The sequence below is a fragment of the Stegostoma tigrinum genome, chromosome 14 (genome assembly GCF_030684315.1).
Source record: "Stegostoma tigrinum isolate sSteTig4 chromosome 14, sSteTig4.hap1, whole genome shotgun sequence".
Lineage (NCBI taxonomy): Eukaryota > Metazoa > Chordata > Chondrichthyes > Orectolobiformes > Stegostomatidae > Stegostoma > Stegostoma tigrinum.
The window spans coordinates 58453145-58469265 of NC_081367.1; the positions used below are offsets into that span (position 1 = coordinate 58453145).

The window sequence follows — 16121 nt, forward strand, 5'->3', positions numbered from 1 at the left end:
ATAGTGTGGAAGAATGTTGCAGGTTACAGAGGGATATAGATAAGCTGCAGAGCTGGGCTGAGAGGTGGCAAATGGAGTTTAATGCGGAAAAGTGTGAAGTGATTCACTTTGGAAGGAATAACAGGAACACAGAGTACTCAGCTAATGGTAAGATTCTTGGTAGTGTGGATGAGCAGAGAGATCTTGGTGTCCATGTGCATAGATCCCTGGAAGTTGCCACCCAGGTTGATAGGGTTGTTAAGAAGGCGTACGGTGTGTTAGGTTTTATTGGTAGTGGGATTGAGTTTCGGAGCCATGAGGTCATGTTGCAGCTGTTCAAAACTCAGGCGCTACCGCTCTTGGAGTATTGCGTACAGTTCTCGTCACTGCATTATAGGAAGGATGTGGAAGCATTGGAAAGGGTGCAGAGGAGATTTACCAGGATGTTGTCTGGTATAGAGGGAAGGTCTTATGAGGAAAGGCTGAGGGACTTGAGGCTGCTTTTGTTAGAGAGGAGAAGGTTAAGAGGTGACTTAATAGAGACATACAAGATGAGCAGAGGATTAGATAGGGTAGACAGTGAGAGCCTTTTTCCTTGGATGGTGATGGCTAGCACGAGGGGACATAGCTTTAAATTGAGGGGTGATAGATATAGGACAGATGTCAGAGGTAGGTTCTTTACTCAGAGAGTAGTAAGGGCGTGGAATGCCCTGCCTGCAACAGTAGTAGACTCACCAACTTTAAGGGCATTTAAATGGTCATTGGATAAACATATGGACGATAACAGAATGTGTAGGTTAGCTGGGCTTCAGACTGGTTTCACAGATCGTCACAACATCGAGGGCTGAAGGGCCTGTACTGTGCTGTAATGTTCTATGATCTATGGGGTTAGCTACCCATTGCGGTGTATGACCTGCAATAAATCAAATACTTTTCATTTGTATTTGTGCTTGGAATGTAGGTATCAGTGCCATAAGCCAGGCAGAATTTGTCACTCATCAGTAATTGACCCTTCAAGGGTCACCAGACCCGAAATATTAACTCTGTTTTCTCCTTCGCAGATGCTGCCAGACCTGCTGAGCTTTTCCAGCAACTTTGTTTTTGTTCTTGATTTACAGCATCCACAATTTTTTTGGTTTTTAATTTAGGAGTGACAGTAGATTTCCTTCCTTAAACAGCAACAACAAACCAGAGGAGTTTTTACAATAATGGGTCGTCATTGCGTGGTCACCATCAGGCTAGCTTTCTCCTGATCCAAATTTTATTGAATTCCTGTTCCACCATCTGTCAAAGTGCGACTTGAACCCAATGACCTCGAGTATTAACCTGGGAATTTTGAATGAATAGTTCAGGGACATTACCACTACACAGTGTCTGCCTCAGATGCCCTATTACTAATGGACCAAGACAAGCAGAAGGCCGGAACCCAAACAGAGTTGCACCTTTACTGCACATCTAGATGTCAATCTAGAGGGATGAGGAGGGAGAAAATCTGTGTGCTCCCATTGCTGATGGTGTTCCCACAGAGATCTGTGCAGGGCCCATAGCTCATCACTATTGTCTGCTTTCCTTTGGAGAAGTGTGTGAAGACTTGGAATGATCTATGAACTGATTTGTAATCTGACAGGCTGTGACCACTTCTCCCAAAATTATCCTTAACCCAGCCAAAAGGAAGGATGAGTCTTATATAGTGGGAAGGTTTCATGGACTCCCACAGCCAGGGGATGTTGTTCTCCCACTGGATATGAATAACACACTGGACCTGAAAATCCCACTGGATAGGAATATTCCACTGGATGTGAACGGGGAATCCTGAGCTAGAGGAACCAGTCTTCCATGATGGAACTGTCAGGAGCTGTGTTTGAATATAAAGCTTTTACATGCAGCCATTTACAGAGATGGTCAGCCACTTACCCCACCATGCCCTCCCCAAAAACCAACCCAACCTTCTCACAGTGGGCAATACCAGCTTTGCCAGCAACCTACCTTGTAGTATCCTAAAGAAGGTGTGAGGGTGAGAGGGAATTCTAAAGCTGGGATGTTGACAGCTGAAAAATGATCAAGAAGAGTGTCAGATCAGATCCTGGATTTTGCCATAACCAGTCTGCAACCTCAAGGAAACATCAGGAATGGTTACTCCCATATTTTAATTTCACAACATTACCCACCATATGACCATGATTAGACAGGATATGTTTATGAGCTCATTCCAGCCCCTTCCCAATATTTCCCAGTACATTTCCAGTACGGCAACATTACATTAACACAAGACATACTTCGATGTTCATTCCAACCCAATTGCTCCCCAGCCAATCACAAATGTCCCATCCCATCTCCAAATGTTCCAATCCATACCCTATTGCCCCCTGCCTATGGTCCCAAATCCATTCCTAATTCTCACACCCCAAATCCAATTACCCAATTCATTCCCAATTGCCCACACATTGGCACTTGTCTGCAGCTGATTTTCTAATGTGCTAACTCTTCTACCATTGTCCACTGGAGTGTTGCCAACCCATTCACAAATGTCTTCCCAATTGCCTAGATTATTCTAAAATACTCAAGCCATTCTGAATTGCCCCAGCTGGCCCCCAACTACCCTCGCCCAATTTTAATTGCCCTTGCATATCCAAAATCACCCCCAGTTTATTCCCAAGTGCCTAACCCATAACCATGTGGCCCTGTTCATTCCTATTTGTCCACAGCTACCTTAAAGGTATGACCTAGTGATATTATCACTGAACTATTGGTCCAGGAATGTTCTGGAGACCTGGGTTTGAATTCGACCACGGCAAATGGTGGAATTTGTAATCAGTTATTAAAAATTAATTCAATTGTCAGGGGAAAACCCCATCTGGATCACTGATGTCCTTATGGGAAGGAAATCTATTGTCCTTACCTGGTTTGGCCTACATCTGACTCCAGACCAAAGCAATGCAGCTGACTGGGCAATTAGTAATGGCAACAAATGCTGTTCCAGCCAGTAATGCCCTCATCCTGTGAACAAATAAAACGATTTCCCTAATTTACCCCAACCCATTCCAAGTTGCCCTGTGTCACCCCAAATGCCCTCAGTTCATTCATTATCCCCAGCCATTCCCAATGGCTGTCAATCGTGCACCATTCATCTCAGTCCCATTCCCAATTGTGCGCCAGATAATTCTCAGTTGCCCTCTTCTCATTCCCTTATGCCTCTCCAACCTAAGCTCATTACCAGTTGCCCCCTCTCAGGCCATTCTTTCGTTGCCCCGCCCGCCTTTCCCACACTGATCCTTTCTGAAGTGAGGGAGGCTTGACTTAATAACACGTCATAATTTGTTGGTGAGATGTTGCGCTCAGGACCCGAGGAATTTGTTCTTATGTCATTAACCAGGGTCTGTGAAGCAATGGCATGTGTCAGCGTGCCCGGCTATGTCTCCAACAAACAGCGCCAGCAGCTGGGCTCCGGCTTTAATTTAGACTGATTTCCTGACAGAGGGACTCGTTACAAATTCAAAGGGCTTGGCGGGGTGCTGGAAGTATTTATTTTCATTTTCACATTTGGAGTGAATGCATTTCTTTACCAAGATATCCGAGGAGGAGCCGGAACTACTGCCTCCAACTGACTGGGAGGGAGGTTACTTTTGTCAGCATGTGGGTGTTTTCGTTCTGTTCTATTTCAGCTGCGTTCTGATCGTCCTGGTATCTTACAGCTCATTACTTCAGGTGAGGCTTTGCGTTATTGATGGAAATCACTCTTCATGCTCACAACATGTATGGAATCAGTCACATGGACTGAAATTGACGGTTGAAACTGGGAGTCAGGAACACTCAAAACGATTGAGGATCATAGAAAGGTGTCGGCACAGGAAGAAGCCACTGAGCCCGTCTTTCGCGGAGTAAGCCTATTCCAATCCCACTGACCCACAGTATAGTCTGGAGCCTTGAAGTCTGTAGCAGATCCGGGCTCCTTTTCAATGGATTGAGGGTTCCTGCCTCAACCATCACATTTGGCAGAGAATTCCAGATATTCCAGGGGATGCCATAGGACCACTGGGAATGGATTGTTGGGAACTGGGCTGAGGGCAATTAGATACGGATGTACAATTAGGAATGAGTGGGTACCGGTAAAGTGCTTGGGAATCAACCGGGGACAAGTTTGGATAGGCTGGGGTCAATTGTAAGCTTCTCTCTCCATCCTCATCTAATCCTTCCACTGATCACCCTAAATCAAGAAAATGAATTAAATTTAAAACGGAATAGCATTGGAAGAATGAAAACTTCTGAAATCTTAATGTGTCAAATTTTTGGCTGTTTACAAATTCCTCTGTGTGATTACATTGGAATGTGTTCTTGTACTGGGGGAGTGCAGAGATAAAACATAAGCGAGCACTTAACACGGATATAAGAAAATTTGTTTCTGATAGAGTCTCTGGAATTCTCTTCCTCAAAAGGTGACGGAAGCAGAATGCAGGACATTTTTTTCAAGGCAAAACTAATAGATTATTGATAAACAAAGGGGGTGATGACCCTGATTGTTCTGAAGAGGGGTCACTGGACCCAAAACGTTGACTCCGCCTTCTCCACAGACGCTGCCAAACCTGCTGAGTTTTCCCAGCAATTTCTGTTTTTATTTCATAAAAATCAATTAATTGAAAGCCTTCATTGACCCTTCAGAAACATCCTGTTTCTTTAAATAAAACTGTGGATGCTGTAAAACAGAAACAAAAACAGAAGTTGCTGGGAAAGCTCAGCAGGTCTGGCAGCATCTTTGAAGAGAAATCAGAGTTAATATTTCAGGCCCAGTGACTCTTCCTCAGAACAGTCTTTTTAGGAAGGGTCACTGGACCCAAAACGTTAACTCTGATTTCTCTTCACAGACGCGGTCAGACCTGCTGAGCTTTCCCAGCAACTTCTGTTTCAATGTCCTCTATTTCTCAGTTGCTTCATCTTGAATCCAAGATTTGTTGACAGATGTGACGGTACAGACTTCAGATGAAGTTGCGTAGTTGAATGAGGATTCCTCAATCTACAACTACTACATACCTTAAGTTACAAACCAAGCAGAAATAGGCTGTTCAGCCCATCATCCTGTGCTGGTCTCTGAGAGAGATAGCAGGAGCTGCCAATGCTGGAGAATTTGAGATAACATGGCGTGAAGCTGGATGAACACATCAGGCCAAGCAGCATCAGAGGTGCAGGAGCGTTTGACGTTTTGGGTCGAGACCCTGCTTCAGAAATGGGGGAGGGGTAGGGGATTCTGAAATAAATAGGGAGAAGGGGAGGCGGATAGAAGATGGATAAAGGAGAAGCTAGGGTGAGAGGAGACAGACAGGTCAAACAGGTGGGGTTAGAGCTAGTGAAGGTGAGTGTAGGTGGGGAGTTAGGGAGGGGATAGGTCGGCCCAGGGAGGACGGACAGGTCAAGGGGGCGGGATGAGGTTAGTAGGTAGGAGATGGGTGTGGGGATTGAGGTGGGAGGAATGGTTAGGGAGGTGGGGACTACCTGGGCTGGTTTTGGGATGCGGCTGGGGGAGGGGAGATTTTGAAGCTTGTGAAGTCCACATTGATACCCTTGGGCTGCAGGGTTACCCCGCGAAATATGAGATGCTGTTCCTGCATCTTTCAGGTGGTGTCATCATGGCAATGCAGGAGGCTCAGGATGGACATGTCGTCCGAGGAGTCGGGCGGCGGGGGGGGGGGGTGGTGCAGTGGAGTAGTTGAAATGGTTTGCGACTGGGAGGTGCAGTTGTTTGTAGCAAACTAAGAGTAGGTGTTCTGCAACGCGGTCTCCAAGAGTCACTTGTTTATTTCAGTTCCCCAGAACTTTCCCCATAACTGTTCCTTTCTCCTCTCTTACTGTAAAGCCTGCAGATTTAGGAATCATCATCAGGATGGTCACTTAAGAGAGAGAATGGCAAATTAAATTATTGAACGTACAGCTCACTAATAGGTCAGGACTCCTGCACATTGTCACTTGAATTTTTTCTGTCTTAACTTTCCCTGAGGTGATCGTTATCACCCAAACTGATTATCTCTTCACTAGTATATTGCTTTTTCAGGGATCTTGTTGTGTGCCATTTGGCTGCTGCACTGTTAATGTGTCTCAATGCTACATCAACTGCTCAACATGCTGATGACTGCAGTTCAAAACTAGTTGCATTAATTTTTGTATCTGTCACAAACACAAGCTCCTCAAGTATTTACTGTCATTTTTTAAAGTCTGGTCACAGTTGTAATGACACAGCAATCAGTTTACATACAGTAAGATCCCACAAGTTGCAGTGATAGCTTCTTAAATAACTGTAAGCATTTCCACTTGCTGGGCTAGAAAGCAAGAAGAATGATGGGTCATGTATTTGAAAGCAAAATACTGTGAATGGTGGAGATCTGGTATCAGAACAGAGAATGCTGGAGAAACTTAGCAGGTGTGGCAGCATCCCTGGAGAGAAAAACAGAGTTAATGTTTCAAGTCCAATTTGATTCTTCCACCTATATATTTATTTTGCACTTAAAGTCAGGAATTCAGATTTATATAGCACTCTATAAGGCAATGTTCTTTATACAATATGTCTGCCTCATACCCCATGACAACTAGATAATAATGGCCAGTCAATTGCCATCTCTCAAGTACCCCTCTCTTCATGTCAACATATATCAATGTAGGAAAAATAGTTGAATAATAAAATGGAAAGCATTATGATAAGTTATCAGTGTGGATTTCAAAAGGGGAGATCTTGCTCGATCAATCCTGTTGGATTTTCTGAGGAGGTGGCAGAGAGTTGAGAGCAGTGTGTACCATCTACAAGATGCAATGCAGCAACTCATCAAGCCTCCTTTGACAGCAAGTTCTGGTCCAATAACCACTACTACCCAGAAGATAAGGGAAATGGGTACATGAGCATACCATCACATGCAAGTTCTCCTCCAAGCTGCTCACCATCTTGACTTGGAAATATATTACCGTTCCTTCTTTGTCACTGGATCATAATCCTAGAAATCCCTCCCGATCAGCATTGTTTGTGTATCCACACCAATGGACTGCAGTGGTTCAAGAATCAAGCCCTGCCCTCCATTTAAATAAAAAAATGCTCATCCGGCCAGTGACTCCCATACCTCACAAAGGAACACAATAAAGACAGTGTCAAGTAATTGTAATTTATCTGGATTTTATGAAGGTGCCCGGGATAGATTAATGAATAAGTCAGAGCATGTGGAATCAGGGAAGAAGTGACAAAAATGATTTCCGGATGGCATCTAGAGAGAAAGCAGAAAATAGGAATAGATGGCAGTTGTTCCAGGCGACAGAAATTGGGAAGGGATGTTTCAGTGCTGTGACCACCATTGTTCACAACCTAGTTGGATAATTGGGACTTCATAATCAAAAACAGACAATGGACTGGACTTAACGTTCTCTGCTGATGGGTTTGAGGTGGTTGCCTCACTAAATTCAGTCCTTCCTCCACCACTAAAATACAGGGGTAGGGGAGTTATGGCATTGGGTGGCCAGTCGAACAGTGGGCTAGTTGTTGTGTTAAGTAAGCAATTATCATCAATTTAAAGGCCTAATCTCATCACCACCGGGATTTAACCAGAGACAGGAGAAGCCCATGATCAGTGACAAGAGCTGCAGGTTCCCCGGTGCCAGCTGGGCAGAGGGCAGTGGGTCCTGGGCGCATCAGAAGTTCATCCCTCAAAGAATAATCCACCTCAGGTTCCCACCTCAATTGAGCCTCTGAAACCCCAGCCTGCTCCTCGGTTTGCCCCCTCCCCGACTTCCCCTCAACCCGGCAGATCTCAAATATACCCAAATGAATCACATTCCCAAAATGTTAGACAGCTTTCCAGCTTCTGATTGGTCAGCAGCTCTATGAGATTGATCAGTTTGATCCAGGAAGGTCATCACCTGCCTCCAGCCTCTGAGTAAACAATGAAATATATAGATTGGTGGATAGTTAAGCAGAAAGACAATCAGACTCATAGACAGGTAGAAATACTGATAGTTGGGCAAAAAAGGTAATTATTTAGATAAATAGACAAAGATAAGCAGATATCTTCATTTCAAGTAGACATACAGATTCTCAAGGGCAACTAGGAATAAATAGCCAGCAACACCACATTCCACGAGTGGATTAAACAAGTTAGACAGATCGATAAACAGACAGGCAGGCAGATAGATAAACAGACAAGTATACAGATTGATAAACTGATAAATAGAGCTGGAGAGATAAGATAGACATACAAATAGATAGACAAATTCAGAATGAGAGATGAAAAGATAGATAGAAAGAGTGATATGGAGAGATTGGACAGGCATACAAATAGATAGATAAACAAATAAATAGATAGACGTACAGATAGATGGACAGTCAAAATAACAGACAGATGGCTAGATACACAGATAGAGAGAAAAGCAGGCAGACCGTTGGAAAGACAGACAGATATTGAAAAAGCATCCTGACAGCATGAAAATTGAAATGATTTAGAAAAATCAACTAGTCATAATTCATAGTGTAGTGAAAGGCAGTTATTAAAATAGGAATAGAATGCAGTTACTGTACTTCAAAAATGATTTACAAGCTGCTGCGAAATGAAGGTCTCCTTACTATGCAGAATAAAATGAAAGATGTCTTGTGTTTTGTGTTGAAGTCCCAAGATAATGTATTGTCAAGCTGGATGAACACAGCAGGCCAAGCAGCAACTTAGTGAATATAAGGCTGACGTTTCGGGCCTGAGGGGTCTAGGCCCCAAAACGTCAGCTTTTGTGCTCCTAAGATGCTGCTTGGCCTGCTGTGTCCATCCAGCTCCACACTTTGTTATCTCGGATTCTCCAGCGTCTGCAGTTCCCATTATCTCTGATATATGTGGTCAAGTTGAGTTAATTGAATAATATGGAAATGATTGACAATTCAGAGTTTCATTAAGTAAGGCTGTATCATAATCTGTTTGTGTTATATTTCATTTGTAGAAAGGCTTCATTTCTCTTTAGCTCAACTGGTACGTTTACTTCTTTGGGCAGAGATAGTCTCAATGGGAAGTGGGTGTCAAGAGTTTTCTAGTGAAGTTCAGATGGAGCTGTTCCACCAATCAGTGAGGGAAGACATATTCAGTTATTTGATTTTGTCAGAGTCGCTTTGGTGCATGTTGCATAGGATCAGCTTCAATATTGGTTTCTGAATGCAGTACAGCTTATTGAAACATTTTTTGATAAATCCAGCATTCCAAACAGGGACTATGTATTCAGCAATGGGTCTTATTTAATAATTAAACACAGTGAAAAGATCCATTTGAGATACACAGTGATGCTTCAGAAGAGGTTTGTAGCATGTGAAGTTTTCCATTAGCTCTCTGAAGCAATTTGCACACTTGGCAATTCTGTTTGAGATAACTTTGAATGTGGGATCTGTGGTAAAATCCAGTTCCTATGTATCCAATTGTACCGGAATGTAACACTCAGAGGGCCTTTGATTCTAAGAATTACTCGGTGGCAACCTACAGTTCAACCCAGCAAAAGCAGAAGGGCTTTTAATAAATCACTCAAGAATAATTGAACATTAGTTCAAGAGATTACAGACAAGGCGTTTAGGTCAGTTAGTATGAGAAGAAGGCAGAGAGTCAACTCTGTGTTCAAAGTGCTGATTTTTAGCTGTTCTACAATAAAGTCAGTTGAATTACATAGTTTCTGTGTAGGGAAGAAAAGGTTAAGACCCAAGATAATGTCACTACGCTATTGGAACTCAGACCAAGTTTTGCGAGGTATTAGGCAGCTAGATGCTGCAGTCAAGGCTCACCAAAAAACAACTGGAAATTGTGGCTCACGAGGAACAGCTCAGAACATCTGAGAGTAGGGATTGAGAAACCACATGAGGTGTTTGCATGATGCAGCTGAGAAAGATTAGGGTTCAGGGAATATCTCAGGAAAAGAAGAGGTGGGCACTGCGGGGGATAGAGTGTTTTATTTCCCCTACAACTCCATTTTGGTTTAGTTCCCCCCCAACTCTCTCCCCACCCCACCTCACTATTTTTTGATGTCAGCGTTGCCCTTAACAGGCTTTGCTTGCCTACCTAATGTGTTTTCCTGGTGGTGGACAGAAACAGAGACAGATCCAGCTTGTTGAAGATAGCTGGCAGTGAAAGGCTGGGAGCTGTGCACGTGCGCAAGCACTAGAGTGTAGTTTTTTGGTGTGAAGTGTGAAGTAGCCCTAGGAAAGGAATGTGATTGACCAGAAATGGAGCAGTTGGTGAAAGCCAGTCCGTGACAGAGTGGATCATCAGAGGGAGTTTCAAGGCCAGATGAGCAGAAGTGATTAATTATAGTTCCTTGTGATGTTTAATTAGATTTAATTGCTTACTGTATCTTTAACTTCTGATGGGAGTAGCTGACAAATCCTTAGTAGCTGATTGATTCCATTTGCTACTTGATGTGTGCTGTTGGGTTTTTGATCAGAGGATGTTACCAGTGTTTACCACATGTTAACTCTGAGTGTTAGAAATAAGTTGCAAATTTACTATTCCAAGGTTGCATGGCTAGGTACTGATGTCTGTTTAAAATTGTGGCATCCTCTTTTCTCAAATCCCCTGAATCTAATCATTTATCTCCTTTAAGATTAAAGGCTATTGGTCCCTGAACAGCTGTAACAAATTTTAATTTTATTCCAGGACCATAGCGTAAAATTGAAGATCTGGTTTGGAATCATAACAATTTTGAATAGTTTAATGCATTCATAATGCATAATCTCAACGCCACAGAAATTGATGAGATGGGGGAAAGTTGCAGGGACTGTACATCAAACATAATTTCACAGTGTTGCAGTTTTTGGGAGCTCTGTCTTAAATGATTTGCTGTTCCTCATTCACTCAATAAAGTGATTGGCCTTTGTGTGTTTGCGATGTGTTACCTTGATTGTGACACGCAATAAAGGTCAAACCACTGACATATTTATAGCAATGATTAAGTGTGGCTATATCAGGGCAGGTGTCACTTATGATGGCCAAAAATATAACAGAGCCTGATTTTACTTTTTTGGAGACCCCAGCGAGAATTGCTATCCAACAGGAAGCATTTAATCCAAAGTGAACACATCGTTGTTGATTGCCGTGAATATTCAATATCCAGATGACCATTACCTTACTGGAGGCTAACGTATTGTGGAGCTGGAGGATCACAGCAGGCCAGGCAGCAGCAGAGGAGCAGGAAAGTTGACGTTTCGGGAGAAGGGTCCCAACCTGAAACATCAACTTTCCTGCTCCTCTGATGCTGCCTGGCCTGCTGTGTTTCTCCAGCTCCACACTGTGTTATCTCTGACACCAACATCAACAGTTCTTACTATCTCTGAGTGACCTTACTGGGGGGCAATTTTTTCCCCTGAATCGGTTTCCCTCTAGCCCCAGTTCTTTAGCTGTGGGAGCACAGGGAATATGGCATGTGTGATCATTCAGATCATAATCTTTAAATTTCTAAATTAGAGTCTAGGTGGTGGAACAAGAAGAGAAGGAAAGGTTTCGAGTACAAATACATCTACCACCAAAATCTAGTAACACAGGTAACAAGGTCATTAAAAACAAACCAATCGTTAGGTTTTATTTCTAGGGCGATATGTTTAAAAATCAGAAAGCTACGGAGCAGAGAGATTTGAGAATATGAATCACAAAAAAACAGCATCCAAGTTCAGCAGGTAATAGGGAAGGTAAATGCAACAAAGGGAATAGAGTAGGCAGGTTTTGCTCAATCTATCTGAGCCATTGGTCAAATCACAGTTAAAATAATGCGAACAATTTTGAGGCCTTATCTCAGGAAAGTTGTACTGGCATTGGACACAGTCCAGAGAAGGTTCACTAGGCTGATACCAAATACGGAGCAACTCTTTTATCAGGAGAGGCTGAGTAGATTGGGCCTGTCCTGGTTGGAATATAGAAGAATGAGAGGTGACCATATTGAAATATACAAGACTCTTTAAAGACTTGACAAGGTGGATGCAGAAAGGTTGTTTCCCTTTTAGGACAGTCGAAGACCAGATGGCATAACCTCAGAATAAATGATTCAACATTTAAGATATGGATGAGGAGGGATCTCTTCTCTGAAAAGGTTGTGAGTCCATGGAATTTTTTACTGCAGAGGGCTGTTGAGAATGGGTCATTAAGTATATTCAAGGCTGAGATCGACCGATTTTTAATCTGTCAAGGAACCGAGGATTGCAGGGAAAGGACAGGAAAGTGAAATTGAGAATTGTCAGATCAGCCACGATCTCATTGGATAGTGGAACAGACTCAATGGATTGAATGGCCCACTTCTTCTCCAATGTCCTATGAGCTTATGGTCTTATGAAATGTTTGTTACCGAGTATAAAGTGAGGTTCTGGATGCCATTTTATGGAAGAAATGGATTAATAGAGATACCGGTGAGGGTGCAGAAGAGATCTACAAGGGTCATACCAGAAATGTGTGGTTATATACATTTGGAAAGAACTGCTAGCCGGGTTCTCTTTTCTGTCTTGAAAGTAACCTACTTGAGGTGTTTAAAATGCTGAAAGTTCTTGATGGAGTGAGAAAAGAAAGAATGTTTCCTGTTGTGGGGAAGATCATAACTGGAAGCCCTTACTGTAAGATAATTCCCAAGAACTCCAATGAGGCATTCAAAAAAACTTCTTCACTCGAAGGAAATAGGAACTTTGAAGCCACTGGAAGTGGATTAAGCCAATAGCATAAATACATTGAAGGGAAAACAAGACAAGATATTAGGGAGAAAGGAATAATAGTTTGTGATGAGGCAAGGTGAGAAAAGATTGGAAAGGAGCAGAAAAATACCAGAGTGGACTGACTGGGTGATATAGCAGGGTTTTGGCCTGCTTAGCCTCTATAGGTCTTGAGACACTAACACATCAGCTAACAACATTGTCCAGAGGGTCATTATTCCCTGGGAAACACCTAGTCAGGAAATTGCTTGCTTTTTGCTGCCATTGTTCTAGTTTTGGCCTCACTCTGGATATACCCATTGCTGAGAGAGCACTGTCTTTTCTGTTAGCTGTACTCCTCTACTATAAACAACTAGATTTTCCATACGAGATGGCAGCATTGTATAATGGTAACTTTAACAGAAAGAATGACCACCAGTCTTATAAAGTGAATGAGAACATTGTACGTGATGGAAATACAGACCAGTATCAGTGAATGACATATTTGACTTTTATGTCTTTTTAGGGGTCAGAGCATAAAAACAAACCTAGCTTCTCCCTCTCTAGCCAGTGATAGATCCAGTGCATTTAATTTAACTGCGTTTGATATTTTAATTCTATAATGATATGTAACATTGAAATTGTCTCCTTTGTGTAGATTTACAATGGTATTCGCACAGTTGTAAAGAGTTGTAGGAAGACTCAATCAGTGGGTAAGTGTCTGCAGTGTTCTCTTTATTATATGTCATTTTAAAGGGCAAATAACAGACTACATCATCTTATAGATTGACGACTGACTCTCATAGACAGGTAGTTTGTGCAGCACTTTGGATGGAGCATTCCACAGGACTGTTGAGAGGAGTCTGGAGGTTTGGTTTAAGGGAGGTGACAGATTAACTGAACAATTATATATCACAATCAACAATTATATATCTACACAGACACACAGACACAGTGCACTCGCGCACATACAATAGCACGTACATTCTATAGACACATGCACTGCAAATACATAGACATTACAAATGCATACAAGCATACCACAAACACATTACAAAGATACACACAGGATAGAATTTCCCTTATCTTTACTTTTCATATCATTGGTATTTAAAGAATCATACTTCACCATTTCTACTACCAACATGATGCCTCTGACAAACACATCTTTTCCTCCCCTCTCCCAGCAGCCTTCTGATGGGACCATTCCAACTGTACCACCTGAATCCAATCCTAGGCCACTTGGTTGTCACCAGAAGCTGGACAGGGCCCCCCGTCTGCATCAAACCTGACCGACCAGGAGACTTGCTTGTTTTAACCACCTGTCACTGGTGTATCAGATGATTTGCAACTTGTTTTGCTGGGTACATCTTCCTTGGCCATCAAGTTCCTGAGTGGAACTTTAAACCTGTAACTTCTGTCTCAGAGGCAGAGAATCACTGTGCCAAAAGAACTTCTCCTTGACTGTGTTGATGCTCCAAACAGGATGATGAAGGGAATTAGCGTGGAGGTTCTTCTGTTTGCCAGACATGGCTCAGGAGGTAGCACACTTGGTTTTGACTCACAAAGTTGTGGGTTCAAGCTGCATATGTGAACATACACTCCATTCAAGGTCAGTGTTGGAGGTGCCATCCTTTTGATCAGTCGCTAAAATGATTCTGTATCAGTCCTCCTGTGTGGGGGTGAAGTATTCCATAACAATACCTTGAAGGGGGATAAGGTTTCCTGGGTATATACTTATCCCAAAATAAATATAAGTGAAAGGAGGGATGACCTATCATTTACCATTGTGGGATCTTGCTGTGTGCAAACTGGCTGATGAATTTCCAGCACTGTGTCAGTGACTGCTCTTCATTGACTATTAAACCCTTTGAGATATCCTGCGATAGCGAAAGTTGCTTTAAAAATGCATATTTTTCTTTCTAAATGAACTGAATATAACTGGTTCTTGCGCTCACCAAAGTATTCAACTGCATAAAGCACACCGCATGAAAGGATTACTAAACAAATGCAGAATGCCACATAAACATATGAGGATATGGGTAGAAAGTGAGAAGGATAGAACATGCCGAAAGAGGTGAATGGCCTATGGGTACTATCATCTATGATTTGATGTCTCCAAAGTAGATGACCAAAAACTTGATCAAAAGTAGTTTGTTTTTTTTTATAAAAGCCACTGGGAAAAGAGTCAACCTTTTTTATATTCTTTCTTGTGATATGGATGTCCCTGGATAGACAAACATTTATTGTCAATCCTTAATGAAGAGTTAACCCATAATGTTGTGTGTCTGGAGTCACATGTAGACAGGCCAGGTAAGGATGGAAAATTTCCTTCTCTAATAGCCATTAGCGAACCAGATGTGTTTTTACATTAGACGTTACATTCAACAAATTCACATTTAAGCTACTTTTTTATTTCAGATTTTTATTGAATTCAGTCTTTACCATCTTTACCATGGATTTGAATCCATGTCCCAGAATAATAGCCTGGGGCTTTGGGTTACTCATCCAGTGACATTACAGCTGCCGGTTATTACCTAGAGAGGGGGAAAGCTGTAAAAGAGGAATTCCAGAGCTTAGAACCTGGAAAACAAAATATGTTAGAGTGGTGAAGATTAGGGATGGCTAAAGGGCCAGAATTGGAGGAGTACAGAGATCACAGAGAGTTGGAAGATGACAGAGATAGAGATGGGCAAGGCCTTGGAGGGATTTCAAAAGAGTTTTAAAATTGAGAAGTTGCTGGACTGGCCAAAGTGAATGACAACTGATAACAACTTTTTGCTCTTCTGTTTTCCTCAGAATGCAAGGTAAATGCCCCACGAGGCTTTTTGCTGTTCCGCCTTCTGGCTTCACTGAAAAGGAGGCTGGGAAGCATGCTGGGAGCTGTCTTCAGCCCACGCTTCAATAGGAAGGCTCACAGAAGAGTGCACTACTCCCTGGAGTGGATGGTACCCCCAGCTGAGAAACAACTGAAGTATGGGAGGCCAAGCCGGCATTACAAGAGGTACCGGACACAGTACCTGCGCTCAGCCAGTGGCGAGATCCTGTGCTACTTGCCATACAAAATGATAGCCTATCCATATGCTGCTGAGATCTCAACAGGTATCCACAAGTATGGGGACTTCAACCTTATAGACATGTGGAGCTCCAGCTATAGCAGGACTGGCTATAAGTGCATGCGGTCAGTCAGAGAAAAAGGCTTGAGGAGATCAGTTAGTATGGCCAACTTCGAGAATAGACTTGAAATGAGACCCAGGCTACTGTCTCCAACTTACAGCTACAAAAGAATCCATTTCACCTAAAGCAATGATATTCGAACCCACCTCCCACTTGCTACCAGCAAAAAATACCTGGGTGGTGGAGGGGGTGGGTGGTCTGAGGGATGGGGGTAAACAGAAGCAGAATTTTCTACAAGATTATACAAATCAGAAAATATGAAAATGTGCAGCTTTTTGTGTTTTTATGCAATAAAAAATATTGAAATGCTTTTTGA

The 16121-nt window shown here is 42.6% G+C and overlaps 1 protein-coding gene across 1 annotated transcript; it reads left to right on the forward strand.

Moving 5' to 3' along the window:
* The first annotated feature begins 3365 nt into the window (after positions 1–3365).
* LOC125458017 (uncharacterized) lies at positions 3366–16021 on the forward strand. Its single transcript, XM_048542875.2, has 3 exons — positions 3366–3684; positions 13287–13341; positions 15428–16021. The coding sequence occupies exons 1-3, from the start codon at positions 3529–3531 to the stop codon at positions 15928–15930; spliced, it is 714 nt and encodes a 237-aa protein (XP_048398832.1). The 5' UTR covers positions 3366–3528; the 3' UTR covers positions 15931–16021.
* The last annotated feature ends 100 nt before the right edge of the window (positions 16022–16121 follow it).